Raw genomic sequence first — 17,762 nt, 5'->3', positions numbered from 1 at the left:
CACATGTTTGCTGTGTCCCCCTATATGGCTTGTGGCAAACTGCAAACTTCACTTCTTATATCTTTCTTTTGACAATGTTTTTCTTCTTGCCACTCATCCATGAAGGCCAGATTTGTGGAACGCATGACTTATAGTTGTCCTGTGGACAGATTCTCCCACATGAGCTGTGGATTTCTGCATTTCTTCTAGAGTGACCATGGACCTCTTGGCTACTTCTCTGACCAGTGCTGTTCTTGCTCGATCTATTAGTTTAGGTGGACGGCCATGACGCCATGGTAGATTTGCAGTTGTAGAATACTTTTTCCATTTTTGGATGATGGATTGAGCAGTGCTACTTGGGATGCGCAAAGCTTGAAATATATTTTTATAACCTAACCCTGCTTTAAACTTCTCCACAACTTTATCCCTGACCTATCTGGAAAGTTCCTTGGCCTTCATGATGCTGTTTGTTCACTAGTATTTTCTAATAAACCACTGAGGCCTTCAATTACACACAGCTGAACTGTATTAACTAATTAAGTGACTTCTGAAGGCAATTGTGCGCACTGGATTTTAATTAGGGGTATCAGAGTTCAGGGGGCTGGATACTTTTGCACGCCACACTTTTTAGATTTTTACTTGATTAAAATTTTGAAAACCATGTATCATTTTCATTCCACTTCACAATTATCTGCTACTTTATGTTGGTCTCACACTTAAAATTTCAATAAAATACATTTAAGTTTGTGGTTGTAAGGTGACAAAATGCAAAAACCTCTCCAAAAATGCTAGTGGTTTTTTTCTGCTTCTGATTCATTTGTACTCACTTACTTACCCTTACTTCTCATTACTGTTTGTAGTTATATATCTTTTGTCTGTTCCCACTATACTGTCATTTGTCTTATTCATAAGTATTGACATCCATAATTATTTTCTTATGGGTTCAGGCTGGGTTTACTCGATTCTATTCTCCACAAAAGTCCATACAAAAATACAAGCGTTTTAATATATTGTAGGTATTTAGGTAGAATAGTGTGTGGAGCCATCAGCGTAAAATTTCTTATGACCTCACCTTATTTTCAGGCGTTTCCTTCCCCGACAATATATCAGATGATTTGGCACAGTGCACATACAGTATATACAGTATTCACCTCCTGTGCTTACCTATTAAAACTGGCGCTTAAATACTATTGAAGGCTCTTCAGGGATTAACCATATCCTGGATACACCTGTACTTATTATTTTTATATTCCCTTGGTGTCACTTACCTGCAATGTTAATTTAGAGAATCTCAGTAAAAATAAAAATTTATTTTAATGAATCTAAAAAGTCATGTAACAGACATTGAAGTTACATACAGTAGATATTGGGGCAGATTTATTAAAATGGTCTAGAAGAAAAATGGCATTTGTTGCCCATAGCGACCAATCAAAATGCAGTTTTCATTTTTTTCAGGAGCAGAATACAAAATAAAAGCTGTTCTGTGATTGGTTTCTATAGACAACTAAGACAGTTCTGCTTTTAGACCATTTTAATAAATCTGTCTCAGGCTGAGGCCCTACCTTGTGGCAGCTTTTTTGGTTGCAGATTTTGCAGCTTTTTTTTGAGCCAAAGCCAGAAGTGGATTGAATGTAGAAGTATAAGAACTTCCTATATAATTCCTATTTTGTAGCCACTCTTGGCTTTTGCGCAAAAAAATTCAGCAAAACAACAAAAGAAGATGCGTTTCTACAATGTGAGGCCTCAGCCTCAGTTTGTCTGTTTCAACCATACCTCTGAACTTTTAAAGAGCAGAAAGAGGGACAAAATGTGGATGGGATGCAGCAAATTTAGCTTCATCCACTTTTAAATTGACTCCACCTATTTCCATCCATTTCTCATTGGGTATACCCTACACCCCACATCTCTCCCCTCACAGTACACCTAAGCACCCCACAGCACACCCATACACCCCACATCTCTCCCCCACCCACAGTCAACCTTGCAACCCACATCCCCCCAGTACACCCTGCACCCCACATCTCCCGCTACAAAATGCACACTGCACCCCACATCTCCCCCCCACACAGTACACACTACACCTCACATCTCTCCCCCACAGTACACCCATGCACCCCACAATTCACCCCCCCCACAGTACACACATGCACCCCACATCTCTCCTCCAACCCACCATCAATCTTACACCCCACATCCCTCCACAGTACACCCTGCACCCCACAATACACCCTGAACCCAACATCTCTCCCCCACACACAGTCCACCCTGCATCTCACATCCCGCCCATTACCTTCGACCACACATCTCGCCATCTCTTCCTGCATGGGATACAAAGACACGCCTACCTAGTCATGTGACTGTCTGATGTCACACAGGTCCTTCTGAGTACAATAGTCAAACGTTCCCCCGATCACCACCCACTCTTATAGCAGTTACAACCTTTTAACTGTTATAAGAGTGGATGGTGATCGGGGGAAAGTTTGTTAATAAGCAAAACACTTCAGAGGCAGAGCGGGACATGCGGTAAGCCGTGCAGGACCGTGCAACAGCAGTCTAAAATCAGGACTGTCCTGCGGAATGCGGGACAGTTGGGATCTATAGTTTCAACTACTGATACGTCATCACATATAGATATTCAAGTACACGTTTTTCTTGGAACAGTATTCCCTCATATTGCCCTGTAGTGTCAGCTTGTCATGCTTCATACTTTATAATTGAATGTATTTATTTAAATATTTTAACTGTTTCTTTGACATTATACACATTTCCACACGGTGGCTCAGTGGTTAGCAATGCAGCCTTGCAGCGCTGGAGTCCTTGGTTCGAATCCTGCCAAGGGCAAAAAACCATCTGCAAGGAGTTTGTATGTTCTCCCTGTGTTTGCATGGATTTCCATCCCATACTCCAAAGACATACTGATAGGAAAAATGTACAATGTGAGCCCTATGTGGGGTTCACAATCTACATTTAAAAAAAAAAAAAAAATGCACAGGTTGGGTGATATATTGGGACAGGAGAGTGAAGAGATAGGGTACAGTGATGACAGTACAATGTCTGAGAGGTGCTGGGTGTTAATAGCACATACATTTCTATATGTATGATGGTAGGTATATCCTGTGAAGTAGAGAAAGTACTAATTGTGAAAGATAGAAGGTTATGATCAGAAAGGGGCAGAGAAGAGTTGGTAAATTTGGAAACTACAAGGAATTGGAGGAGTACGAGATCAATCACTTTGCTATCTTACGTGCGTTATATGCTCATAACGACCCATTGAAATGAATGGGATCTGTTTTGAGCGCTCACACTCTGACATGTGTATAAGTGCCAGAATGCGCACCCTTTGTGTGTAGGGGAAGGGAAGAGTTGTGAAATACCAAAAGAAGTGGTTATTAAGAGAAACTGTGAGGTAGCTGGGGAGACAGCTACAGTTAAAGTCAGTGAAACTAAAATATATCCAGCAGTCGATCCTGATTTAAAACTTAACCTTTATTTATAACGTTCAGGAACTTGACATAGTCCAATAAAAATGAATTCAATAGTCCATGATGATGGGAGAAAAGGCGTCTGGCTAACAGTTGAAGTCACCCATGATGAGGGAAGGAATTTCACAGGATAGGAACAGGTGAAGCCAAAAATTGGTAGGGTGGGCCAGGTGGTGGTAGATCATGGCTGCGGGTGAGGGTACTGGGGGAATGACCTGAAAAGTGTACTGCTTTGATAGAAGAAAGCCTGTTGTAAGGCCTAGAAGTATGCGAGAAATATAGGCCAGCAGCAGGGGAGGTTGTAAAAGACTGCTGGATCCAGGTTTCAGTGAGGGTTAGCAGTTTGAGAGATTTACTATGGAATAAGTCATGATTATATTCTAGTTTGTAACACACTGAGCGGATGTTCAATATAGAATAGTTAAAAAGGGCAGGGGAGAGATAAGGAGAGGGAAGACAGTGAATATTGATGAGGTTGGTGGGACTTCTATGTGTTGAGGAAGAGGAAAAGATAATGAAAGAAAGTGGGCCAGAGTTTGGAGAGATGTCCCCAGCAGCTACTGTAGTAGGTGCAAAATAGACAGAGACAGAAAATGATTCAGTGATTTATGCAGGTATTTCTGTTTAGTTTCACTAATAAAGTATAGGGATTAGACTGGTTAAAGAGAGAGAAAAATATGTGAGAGCTGTACGTGGGAAAAGGAAGAAGAGAGGGACTGATATGAATAGTGTATGGTGATAGAGATGGAGGGCAGGTCTGCATGAGGGCAATTAGTAATGCAGCTCTATGATACCATGTGTAGAAGACTTATTTTGGGTCTAAATATACTCGGAGTACTTTCAAAGCTTACCTGTCTCGTACCCTAAGTGCCATGTTTGAGTGTTCTTATTATGATACCCCCTGTTGCATTTTGAGCCTCGTGCTCACTGACCTCATTGAATAGGGCCATGGAGGCACTGGCAGCATACAGACCTTATTTTGGTGAGACAGACTTTAACTTTTTTAGGAGTCATTTTGTTATACAAATAAGTAACCATTCAATTTACATTACCTTTTATTTCTGGTTAAATACTAAATACTATACATTTTGTGTTCACTGTATTGTATAGGTAGGTAAAGTTCTAACAATACCTTTTACGTATGCCATTTACTATGCTTTGTGATGGTTATTTATTGAGTTGTAATTAATTTTGCTGGTAATTAACTGTGACAGAATCGGTAGCACAGCACCTATTGAAGGATGCAAAGAGTTGAAGGCGGTGGAGGTAGTGAAAGTTCCTCTTAGATTAAATTCTTTAAGCCTTTCATGATTGTTCTTGAATTTTGTGCTTGAGACACCATTTTTGACTTGTTCTGTTTAAATAATGTTTCTTTGTATGTTTTGCAGTACTGAACAGAATATTTGAACTGTGAATCAGAATGACCATATTCCTATTACAAATTACAGTACTCCAGCCATAGCTCTCAGACAACAAATTAAACCCTCACCAGAAAACTATATCTCAACCTAGATGCCTACCACCAGTAATGTAAAGTTGGGGTCATCATAATAATGAACACAATGGTTTCAGCACAGCAGCATCAGTGCAGCAAAACTTATAAATTAATGATAAAATAGTGATGACCACAAAGTACCGACGGCTTATACAGTCCATTGCTCTCATCCGTGATAGATTGAGAGCAACAGACATTAACAGTAGTAGAGTGAAAATTTAAAAACATGAAACTCTTTCTTCCGTCATGTTTGTGTACTTTAGCATGCACAACTTTTTTTTCTGTCAGAAAAATAAAAGCATGACAAAAGTCTCTATCTTGTTTTTTTTTTTTTTTTTAATATGGGGATGAATACAGATGGACACCAGACTCCATCTGGTTATGTCATATGTGTTGCTCTCATCCTGTAACGGAAAAGATCAATGGACATTATATAACAGTAGTGTGACCCCTCTCTGCTAGTTGCAGTTAATTATTAGTACTCGCAAAGTAGTTAAATTCATGTGGTAACCTTATTAAAAGCCTGCTATGTAGCAGTGTGACTATAAAGTAACAGGGTATATAGAATACACCGACCATATAGCAGTTCTCATACAGTAGTGTCCTTGCATCAGAGCCATATAAGAGTATGTACAATAAATAGTGCTGCCAAACTTTCAGTGCTCCCTCCTCTGCCGACAGCCAGATAACAGTGTAAGGCTAGCCAATGTCAGTCTGCCCATAAAATCTAGCAACTGTAAATGACAACAGTTGTGTTCTCTGTATTCAGATGCAAGTTGTGTTGAAACAGCTAAATAGTTATTTTATAGTTATTTGAAGCCAAGTTAGTGGCATACTGTGAATTATCAATAATGTGCCAAAAAATGTTGCTCGCTTTTGCAATCCAAGACATGAGCTTTAGGGCAATTTAAAACCCCCTTGTTCACTGGCAACATCTAGTTTCACCACCCAGTTGGAAAGTGGATGGCACCAACCAGGGATGTGTGGCTACTTGGTCTGTCACTTTTGAACATACACCTTTGCAAATCTCATGACAAAGTGGAGATGTTTGCAGTATGTGCAGAACAACGCCTTGTAAAGGAGCATAATATTTTATATTCAAGTCAAGATAACAGCATCTATTATGTACTACCTTGATAAGAGATGTCAAACTGCTTACTACCAATACCAGTCAAAAACAAGGGCTTAATGACTACTCTCAAATAAAAAAAAATGACCAGGCATACATACCAGGACTTAGTTGGGGCAAATTTATTATGACTGTTGTATACTTCATAAATCTGTTGGCATCCTGGAGCCAGAATGGAAATGTACGCGATTCTAACTGATGTCAGCAAGCTAATGTGAGTTATGCCCTGATCTGCCTACATTTGCATAATGTGGCGGGCGAGGCATGGATTGAGTTTTGAGAAGTGTGTATGGTGCAAAGAAGGGACTTGCATGAAACATGTGCCTCAATATCATCCCGCTATGCTAGAAAAATGGCATATAGGGATGATGAATTCCCCCCAATGTGTTTAATGACCCAGTAGTGCCATATTCAGGAAAAATGGTACCAGAAAGGGCCACTCGTGATCTTCTGGTCTGTCTCAAGGAATAATCAAAGGTGCTGTCAACAGGTTCATTGGTAATAGCGACAACTCAATTTCAACCCTTTGCCACAGGAAATAAATTTTGCCTTATAACTATTTAAAGGGAGTCTGTCACCAGAACCTACCATATCAACCCAGCCCCACAGATTGATAGCTCTTTGAAGCAGCAACGGTATTGTGGCTTACATTTTTGGAGCAATGGCAACATCTTCATTGCTCTAAAGAGCTCTTTTTGAAATCTTAGAATGGGGAATGCATTTTTTGATTCAGGTGACTCTATCCTATCTGTTTGTGGGGTTTGGTTGATATGCTGGGCTCTGGTGATCAAAGTTTTCTGTGGTCCTTCATTGTAGGGGGAGATAGCTAAGAGAAAACAACAATTGCAGTTGAGCTTGGATCTGGATTATAGTACATAATACTGCGCTCCTGCTATCTAAACAAAAAAAAGTCACATAACTAATGCGTATCCACAGATGTGGAAAAGACATTCAGCGAATATGTGTCCATAAGATTAGCTATAAAATTACTCAAATGACTAAACCTATCTCATTCTTGGAAAATCAACGGAATAGGCATATCGGATGAAGAAAAAACAAGTCATCAGCATAAAAGCTCAATTTATAAGATGTCAAATGCTTCAATTATTAAACAATTAAGCAAAAAAGACAAGAGGCATCCCCAAGTGCCAATATTGATGGCAAATTCATGGAGCAAGGAACAAGAATCTCCAATCTCGAACTTAGAGAATATATTATTATCAATATTAATTATGGATTTTTTTTTACATAGTTATTACATATTGTTGCATCTTTGTGTGGCTTGGGAAGGACCAACCTTAACACAGTATATCCATAGCATAGGAAAGTGAACAGTACATAAACATTGTTGTTTTTCTTTTTAATAGATACACAGAATATTGCACAGAAAGTATAAGCATGTCAAATATGATAAGCATATAATAAGTATAAACACTCATCTATTGTTTGTAAGCAGTTGGTACTGTAAGGCTATATTCACATCGTTTTTGTATACAAAAAAAGACAAACAGTTACTGTAACATCAGCATAGAGTTATGAGGAGTAGACGTGGGCCTGGACACCATTTTTCCCAGCATCTATACTGTAGTCCAACGTAATATGCAGTTTGGCACTCTGGAAATGATATGCTATGCAATTTCTTTTGTTTTTTTTGTTGTATCTTGCCCTGCACTGGAATAAACAGATGGATCTAAAAGTATTGCATAGGTATACATATCAGGATGTACAGATGTTGCAAAGTTTAACTTTATTTTCTGCACTGTGATATTCCAGAGGACAACAAAAGCCATTGAAAAACCATATAAAGTGCTAACATTTTTGGCCACGGTGTTGTCCACGTGTTAAATTTGGCTGCATCTGCAAGTATAAATCTGTCTGCAGAAATAAACAAATACAGTCCTATGAAAAAGTTTGGGCACCCCTATTAATCTTAATCATTTTTAGTTCTAAATATTTTGGTGTTTGCAACAGCCATTTCAGTTTGATATATCTAATAACTGATGGACACAGTAATATTTCAGGATTGAAATGAGGTTTATTGTACTAACAGAAAATGTGCAATATGCATTAAACCAAAATTTGACCGGTGCAAAAGTATGGGCACCCTTATCATTTTATTGATTTGAATTCCCCTAACTACTTTTTACTGACTTACTGAAGCACAAAATTGGTTTTGTAACCTCAGTGAGCTTTGAACTTCATAACCAGATGTATCCAATCATAAGAAAAGGTATTTAAGATGGCCAATTGCAAGTTGATCTCCTATTTGAATCTCCTCTGAAGAGTGGCATCATGGGCTACTCAAAACAACTTTGAGTAGCCCAAAATTTGCACCGGTCAAATTTTGGTTTAATGCATATTGCACATTTTCTGTTAGTGCAATAAACCTCATTTCAATCCTGAAATATTACTGTGTCCATCAGTTATTAGATATATCAAACTGAAATGGCTGTTGCAAACACCAAAATATTTAGAACAAAAAATGATTAAGATTAATAGGGGTGCCCAAACTTTTTCATAGGACTGTAAATCTTCTTTTTCTCTTTAAGCAACATGCTCTCTTTAGTGATAAAAACACATAGCAAATGTTTAAGAATCATATTATAACAAATTGATCCAACCTTAACTTACCCCGAATTTAATTAAGAACACCAATTTGTCATAGAACCAATTGAAAATACGGTAATATTGTAAATTACTTGTAAAATCATATACTGCAATGTATAACTCAACTGACCTAGAGACATTAATAAGGAAAGATCACTAAACTAAACAATGTCTTTACAAAGATTAAATAAAAAATGTTTCATAGTTGTATCATTCAAATACACTAGTGCATCTCAATAAATTAGAATATCATCAAAAAGTTCTGGACTGTTGCTCAGTGGTCAAAGGTGTTTTTAGATGAAAGTAAATTTTGCTTTTCATTTGGAAGGTCCCAGAGTCTGGAGGAAGAGTGGAGAGGCCGCTGTACACAATCCAAGCTGCTAGAGGTCTAGTGGGAAGTTTCCACAATCAGTGATGGTTTGAGGAGCCATGTCATCTGCTGGTGTAGGTCCACTGTATTTTATCAAGACCAAAGTCAGCGCAGCCATCTACCAGGAAATTCTAGAGCACTTCATGCTTCCCTCTGCCGACAAGCTTTATGGAGATGGAGTTTTCATTTTCCAACAGGACTTGGCATCTGTCCACACTGCCAAAAGTACCAATACCTGGTCTAATAGCCACAGTATCACTGTGCTTGATTGGCCAGCAAACTCGCCTGACCTTAACCCCATAGAGAATCTATGGGGTATTGTCAAGAGGATGAGAGACCCCAGACCCAACAATGCAGACGAGCTGAAGACTGCTATCATACAACCTGGGCTTCCATAACACCTCTGCAGTGCCACAGGCTGATCGCCCCCATGCCACATTGCTGCAGTCATTCATGCAAAAGCAGCCCCCACCAAGTACTAAGGGCATTTACTGGACAGACTTTTCATTTGGCCAACATTTCTGTGTTAAATCATTTTTTACAGTTGTTCTTATATAGATATTCTAATTTTCTGAGATAATGTCTTTTGGGTTTTCCTTGGCTGTAAGACATAATCATCAACATTAACAGAAATAAACACTTGGAAAAGTTCCCTCGGTTTGTAATGGCTCAATATAATATATGGGGTTCACTTTTTCAATTGAATTATTCAAAAATATAACTTTTTGATGATATTCTAATTTATTGAGATGCACTAGTATATGAACAGGACCTACAATACAGTCCATGTCTGCATACAGTATTGTTATATGGCAAATAATTTTTTAAAAGTCTTACTTAAAATAACCTAGTAGTGATATAATTCTACTAAAACCAGAATCCAACATGTTTTGAATAAAACTAGCGCAGCAATATTTGCTTCCTTTATTTATTGACATTGAGGCAATATGAGATGAAAATTGGCAGTCAGTTGGGCGTTCAACCGCTTACACTGTTACATTTCTTAAGGAAAGCAACAACTTTCAATGCAACAACAGTTTTTGGGAAATACTGCGAGTAAAAATGACATTGCCACCATAGAGGGCATACTGTGTATATAGTAAGTAGTTTGATTTTACAAATGAAAGAAACTTAAATATACAGCATAATAACTTAAATTTAGAAAAAAAAAATGTATTCTTTCATAAAGTTACAAGTTCTAGAACTATCTGGACATGACATTGTTACACATCTTGGGGTAAATGTTCCCTCCATTAACATGTTTTAAAAAATACTACTTAAATTCCTCTGCGTGGAAAACGTTTGTCTAGTAAAGCCTGATGGAAAAATTCTCTGTGCAATTTTTTTAACAGATGTTTTAACTTCTTTGTTTCTCAGACTATATATGATAGGATTTAGTCCTGGAGTTACAACTGTGTAGAAGACGGAAATAAACTTCTTCAGGTCTGAGGAATAGCTGGAATGAGGGCGGACGTACATAAATATCATAGTACCATAGTAGATTAGTACAACAGTAAGATGAGCTCCACACGTAGAAAACGTTTTATTTCGGTTACTGTTGGATTTAATATTTAATATGGAGATGACAATAAAGAAGTAGGAAACCAAAGTGAGCAATAGACAAGAAAATAGCACCGTAAGAGACAAGATAAAAATGGAAATTTCTGCGAGGTAGATATTACCACAGGACAGCTCCAAAAGGGGTGGGATATCACAAAAGAAGTGATTTATATGCCGAGATTCACAGAAATCTAATTGGGAGATAAAAAGAGCAGGGATCAATCCCGTAAGAACACCCACTACCCAGGATGCGCCAACTAGTTGTAGACATGTACTTGTGTCCATCATGCTGGAATAATAAAGGGGTTTACATATGGCCATATACCGATCATAAGCCATGACCAAGAGCAAATAACACTCAGTAGCCCCAAAGGTAACAAAGAAAAAAAGTTGTGTCATGCATCCAGAAAAAGAGATATTATTACTCTTAACCAACAGGTTATCTAGAAGCTTTGGTACTATGGTCATTGTATACCATATTTCCAGAAATGACAGATTGGAGAGGAAAAAATACATGGGTGTTTGAAGAGATTGGTCCATTGTCACAACAGTCAAAATGATGACATTCCCGGTGATTGTCACTAAAAATATAAAAAGGAACACAACAAATAGAGGAATATTGGCTTCTGCGGAGTTTAATAGGCCGATTATTGTAAAGTCATTTCCACTGCTTTGGTTGGCAAACTGCATGTTGCATCGGGAATATGAAAGTAGTAACCATCCAAAAGTACCTGCACAAATGAAAACAAGAACTTGGAAAAAATAATCATTTGAGGTAGATTATTTTATAATAAATCTTTAGGAAATACTTCTGATATTTTTGTTGTCTTTGTGACTGTGTTGCAGGGTAAGCATAAGGGGTATATAATCACACGGGGCATCAAAAGAGGAGGACAGATTAGGGTCTCTGTGCATGGACTCTCTTCCTTCATTGTCAAAAACCCCCCAAAACAAGACTATGTTATTCATATATAAAATAATAATGACAAAAACTTTGTGATATCAATTTTTTTAAATTTTCTATGTAGATTGTGAACCCCACATAGGGCTCACAATGTACATTTTTTCAGTATGCATTTGGAGTATGGGGTGGAAATCCATGCATGTGGAGAACATACAAACTCCTTGCAGATGGGTTTTTGCCCTTGGCAGGATTCGAACCCAGGACTCCAGCAGTGGAAGGCTGCACTGCTAACCACTGAGCCACCATGTGGCCCCTCAGGGAAATTTTTTTTAAAAAAATGCATGAGCGTCAACCTCATATTGGACACACAAAAAATATACCATGGACACATAATGCCCACTCACAGGTAGTGTCTGCTCCTAGTGTCCGCTCAAAATCTGTCATGGACACTAGGAGCGGACACTAGCTGTCGGACATCGACGGTAGTGTGAACGCCCCCTTAGTTTAATGTTTAACTATTTTTCTGCCATTCAATTTTTTTAAAGGGTTTTCTTATGAAGACCACCCCTTTTTATATACCTATTAAGGCATGTGGATATTATTGGGATGATCAACACTTAGGAACCCCTCTGGAGACTAGTACAGATGTTTTGGCACACTGAAAACACCTTTGTATTACAAGGATGGCCATTCACCTAATACATTTACCGTACAATAGTTGCTGCAATAATAATGCTGGGAGTGGCTGGAGGGATTGTTTATAATGGGGAAACCCCTTAAGGCTGTATTCACACCGAGTAACGCTGGCGTTTTTTGTGCTTATTTTTGCACATAGCGCCGCGTTAACGCCGCGTTAACGCCGCGTATACGCCGCGTTAACGCCGGGCAACGCCACCGCAAAATAGCATGGCGTTAACGCCGCGTACATGCGTAAACGCGGCGTTATGCGCAAAAATAAGCACTAAAAACGCCAGCGTTACTCAGTGTGAATACAGCCTAAATTATGAAATGTTTTCCGCATGGGTTTGCTCAGATCAAATCTGGTTGCCATAAGGACAGCTGAAGAATATTGATAAAGTATAGTCATATGAATGTGACATTGTAAAGTTGCGAAGCTTACCTTGCACATTTGTATTTAACATAATAAGAAAGACTCTAAACCCCTTAATATAGTGAGATGCAGCAGGACAACTTTAGCTTCTAGTAAAGATAGAGTATTGGAAATGTGGAACTTCAGCATGTAATGGAATAAAGGACTGCTAAAGCTATAGTATAAAATTTACATACTGTATAGACATAGATAATGTTTCCAGGAATTCCTAGAACTGGAGATACAAAAGTTATAATAAGGGGAGATATTTTAGAACTGAAAATGAATTGTGTAATACAACTAAATTCACTATGCACGGGAGTGAAAATTACATAATTGCATGACAGAGTTAAAGATGACCTTTCACGTCCTCGGGCACATGCAGTGTAATACACCGCTAGAAAGTCGACAATGCACTCAATTCAGCGCACTATTGGCTTTCTAGCGGTGTATCACACTGCATGTGCCCGAGGACGTGAAAAGTCCTTGTTAACTTCCAATTGTTTGAAAAAAAAAAAAAGAACTATAAAGGACTATATTATAGTATATAGAATAGTATATAGACTATATAGATTATATCAGTCCATCTGTAGTGACTCAGGAAAAACTAGTGTTATAGTTAAAGGAGTGGTCTGTGGACAAATCATTTTAATATTTGCCTATGAGGGTGAGTTCACACGGAGTAAAGTGCCACGTGATGTGGCACGTAGACGCCGCGTGAGCTTTTGCGGGCCGTTCACGCTCCCATTGATTTCAATGGGAGTCAGGATCATATACACGGCGCTATTTTGCGGCCGCAAAATAGCGCCGTGTATACAATTATATGAAAATAATATTCCCTTAATTGAAAACCCCTATTATTACAAAGAATGACTCTCAATACAGGAACCAGGTAAGGTTATTGATAGTGTAATGTTTTATCTGCCAAGAACTATAAGAACTATACTTACTATACAAAAGTGGACAAAACCTTTTATTGAATTATGTTTTACATATTGTATTCTCAAGCTACGCAAAAGACCAAGATCCAACTGGTATTATTTATGATTATAGTGTTACACTCAACTACACTGTTGTTAGTTTTCTGCTTATCACAATAATACCTAATGATTACGTATTATTTATTGCTGACAAAGATAGTACTGCTTGGACCGCTTGTAATGCTGCCTCGCCCTATTGTCTCCTCCTGGTGCCATATATATCAGATTCCCATGTAGTGTTACTATAAATTCTTTACTTCACATTATAGAAAGGTCAGCCGAACCCATCAATTTTGGCAGGAACTACTGATCATCTAACATGGAGACTATTGGCAGATAAAGTTGGGGAAAGAAGGAGTGAACATGTCGAATTTTAATGCTCTATATCTTCTCCCTGGAGATAAGTCTTAAGGCATAAGGTTTTATCCACTCTTCCCATTGGAGACACATACACGATCGATTGAACCAAGCATATATCTCTTTGAGGAACTGAGAGGAATAGTTGTGACCCTAGAGCTACTGAAGGTGTATGGACACCTTATATGAATAATGTGATTATTTAGGATCCCATAAAATCTGATATCAGGAAGTACCAAGTTTTATCATCTATATTTACCAACAAAGAAGCTGTGGATCTCTTCACTTCATTCGTCTTACACAATAGGAATACATTTCTGTGGCTTCTTCTGCAACTTTTGCATCAAAGTGTATTTAATTCATAATTCACAAGAGTGATAAACTAGAAAATCTGTGTCTTTCAGTGAACTGTTCATTGTATAACCATCACAAGACCATTGACAAATTTTATCCAATAGAAAAAAAGAAAGCTCCTGGTGAATTACTACAAGCAGAAATCTTAAGATTCATGAGGAAGTGAAACAGAAAGAGTTCTAATTGTAGCACTTTCATTATACAAAGACTAATCTTTATTTGCTGAAACTGTAATACACCTTTAAAACAGTGGAGGCTAGCAATTATATTTATGGCATAATACTGTACATAGCATTAGTAAGTAGTGTTCCCTTTAAGCTGTATAGCTGCCCAGTGGCATTGCCATACTGCATACTGCTTGACTAATGCCCATCCTTGCTGTGCCCTGTAGCACACATAGAGGCATGCTTGTTAAACTGAAGGGACCAGCACCCTTTAGGAGCTGCTGCTGCACCAGCAGAAGGGACCCTCCTCCTTAGTCACTTTCACCAACCATCAATGAGATCTTGAGAAGGGGAGAGGCATGTTACCATAAATATATCACTGTACCAGAGAAGCAATAATGTGCCTACCATAGTGGTGGATTTGGGCAGTGTGCCTTTCTACGATGCCTGCACTGGAACTAATGGCTATTCAGTGCGGTTCAAGTCCCCCACTAGTTCAATAACATTCTGAAAGTATACATTTCTACATACATAAGTAATCTAAAGTTTGAACATATAATTTTTATGTAACAATCTACAAATTACCCAATACTAATATTAATGAAGTGAATGTGACCAAGTCGACTACCTTACTTTAACCAGTTGAATGGTTGAAGAGAATGAATGTAACACAGGGAACTTTCAATGTTCATGCGAGCAACCTCTCTGCTGAATAAGGAAAGCAGAATTTTACTGGGAGTATTTTAATGTTTTGTAAATACTCTGGAGACAACCTCTCAGATGAATACAGATGGTAGAAAATACCAGGAGAATTGTAAAGTTTTGCAGAACCTCTGGAGACAAAAATGCCATATTCCCATTAGGTTCAACACAGAAAAACAGGGAACTGGAAAAGCTACTTCTTTCTATTATTGTAGTATTATTATTATCAGTTGTATTACATTAATATGAGCATTATTAGCTTTAATATTTTCAGCCTTCTTGCAGTATAAAAACATATAATATCATAATGAGAGCACATAGAAGAATACTGGATTATCTGGTGGAAACAGCAGTGGCATAACTAGGAATGGCGGGGCCCCGTGGCGAACTTTTGACATAGGGCCCCCTCAGGGGCGAACCTCGAGGCAAACTACAGAAAGCCATCTCCCCCCTGCCGGGAGGAGGGGGCAGAGCGGAGGGGGTGTGGCGGAGCGGAGGGGGCATGACGAAGTGCAGGGGGCGGGGCTTAGCGCCGTTCGCCGGCAGAGAGCAGGCACGGAGATGACCTGCTCTCTGCCTGAGCGTGAGAGGAGGCTGCTGGAGCAGGACAGCTTGTCCTGAACTGGCTTAGGTAACCAAAAATGCTGCCCTCCCTGAGGCCCTGCCATAGTGCCGCCTGAAGCGGTCGTTTCAGGTCGCCTCATGGGAGGTGCGGCGCTGGGCCCCCTCCAAGAGGGGTACATGGGCATGCAGGCTGTTTGTGAATAAGAGGTTGACGTGGGGTGCAGGGTGTGTATAAGCAAGAGGGGAAATGGGGGTGAAAACTGTGTGCGAGCAAGAGGGTGATCTGGAGGGGGGAACGTCCCATTCCACCACACTCTTGCTTACCCACAGCCTGCACCCCCATTCCCCCTTCTTTCTTACACACAGTCTGTGCCCCCAGGTCACCCTCTTTGCTCACACACAGCCTGCATGCCCATGTACCCCTCTTGCTCACACACAGCCTACACCACCCATTCCCTCCTCTTGCTCACATAGGACAGAATGGGGGGTGCAGAATGTGAGTAGGAGGTGTACATAGGTGTGCAGGCTGTATGTGAGAAAGGAAGGAATGGGGGTGCAGACTTTCTCACACACAGCCTGCACACCCATGTACCCCTCTTCCCCACAGCCTATAACCCATTCCCCCCATTGTACACTGACCTGTACAATCCAGGTAGCCCCGCCCACAAAAGACACTGAGTCTATGGGTGAGTTCACACGGAGGAAAGTGGAGCGCAATCTGGCACATATACACGTGTCAGCAGATTGCGTTCGCAAAAACATCCCATTCATTTCAATGGGAGTTAGGATCGTATATGCCGCGTTATTTTGCGCCCGCAAAATCACGGGTGCAAAATAATGTGGCGTATATGCTCCTAATTCCCATTGAAATGAATGGGATGTGTAGGAGGCATGTGTAGGAGGCAGCTCCTCTCATCCTCAGGCAGCCCCGGCGCTGCAGTAAATAGGGCCTGTTACGTGCTGGAGTTACTCCAGCAGGTAACGGCCTATATAAAAAAAATAAAATAAATCCACAGCGGTAGCAGCTGTCATTGGACCCTCTAGTATCCCGGGCCCTGTGGCAGCTGCCTCCGCTGCTATCAAGGTAGTTACGCCCCTGGGAAACAGCATTGTTAGGGGGAGTTCACACGGAGTTACGTCCCGCGAGATTTGGCACGTGTACGCCGCGTGACCCTTTGCGTGCCGTACACGCTCCCATTCATTTCAATGGGAGCGGGGATCGTATGCACCGCGCTAGTTTGCGGCCGTGAATAAATGCACGGCCGCAAACTAGCGCCGCGCATACGTTCCCCGCTCCCATTGAAATGAATGGGAGTGTGTACGGCACGCAAAGGGTCACGCGGCGTACACGTGCCAAATCTCGCGGGACGTAACTCCGTGTGAACCCGGCCTTAACTTTACCCCTTTCCACTGGATATTTTGATCTTTGTTTTTGACTCCTTGCCTTCTAAACCCCATAAATTTTTTTATTTCTCCATTTGCAGAGCCATTTTAGGACTTATTGTTTATGGGACAAATATTTCTTCATAATGGTAACATTTATTATTCTGTACAATGTGCTGAGAAGCTGGAAAAAAATCAGAATGGGATGGAATTGGAGAAAGGTGACTTTCTTAAGGGCTTTGTTTTTCTGGTGTTCACTGTACAGCCAAAATAACATGTCACCTGTATTCTATGATTTGGTATGATTCTGGGAATCCCACATTTATATAGCTTTATTTACATTTTAACCCCTTAACAAAAATCTAAAACGTTGCAAAAAAAAAAAAAAAAAAGTTTTATTAAAGTTGCCATATTCTGACACCTGTAACTTTTCTATATTTCCATATGTGGGGATGTATAGGGCATGGAATCCATTTTTTATGGGGCCAGGTGCACTTTTTAGTTATACCAGTTTAGGGGTTGTCTATTGATTTGCTCCCTTTCTATTCAAATTTTATCAGAGGTGAAACAGTAAAAAAACAGCAGTTCGATACTTTAGATATTATAATAAGTTTGCAGACATTTCAGACACAAGGTGCCTAA

General features: G+C 39.7%; 1 protein-coding gene across 1 annotated transcript; it reads right to left on the bottom strand.

Moving 5' to 3' along the window:
* Nucleotides 1-10,325: 10,325 nt before the first annotated feature.
* On the bottom strand, nucleotides 10,326-11,312 carry LOC142203186 (olfactory receptor 11L1-like). Its single transcript, XM_075273768.1, has one exon. The coding sequence runs from the start codon at nucleotides 11,310-11,312 to the stop codon at nucleotides 10,326-10,328; it is 987 nt and encodes a 328-aa protein (XP_075129869.1).
* Between the last annotated feature and the right edge of the window lie 6,450 nt (nucleotides 11,313-17,762).

The sequence above is a fragment of the Leptodactylus fuscus genome, chromosome 1 (genome assembly GCF_031893055.1).
Source record: "Leptodactylus fuscus isolate aLepFus1 chromosome 1, aLepFus1.hap2, whole genome shotgun sequence".
Classification (NCBI taxonomy): domain Eukaryota; kingdom Metazoa; phylum Chordata; class Amphibia; order Anura; family Leptodactylidae; genus Leptodactylus; species Leptodactylus fuscus.
This window is presented reverse-complemented; position numbering and strand designations above follow the sequence as displayed.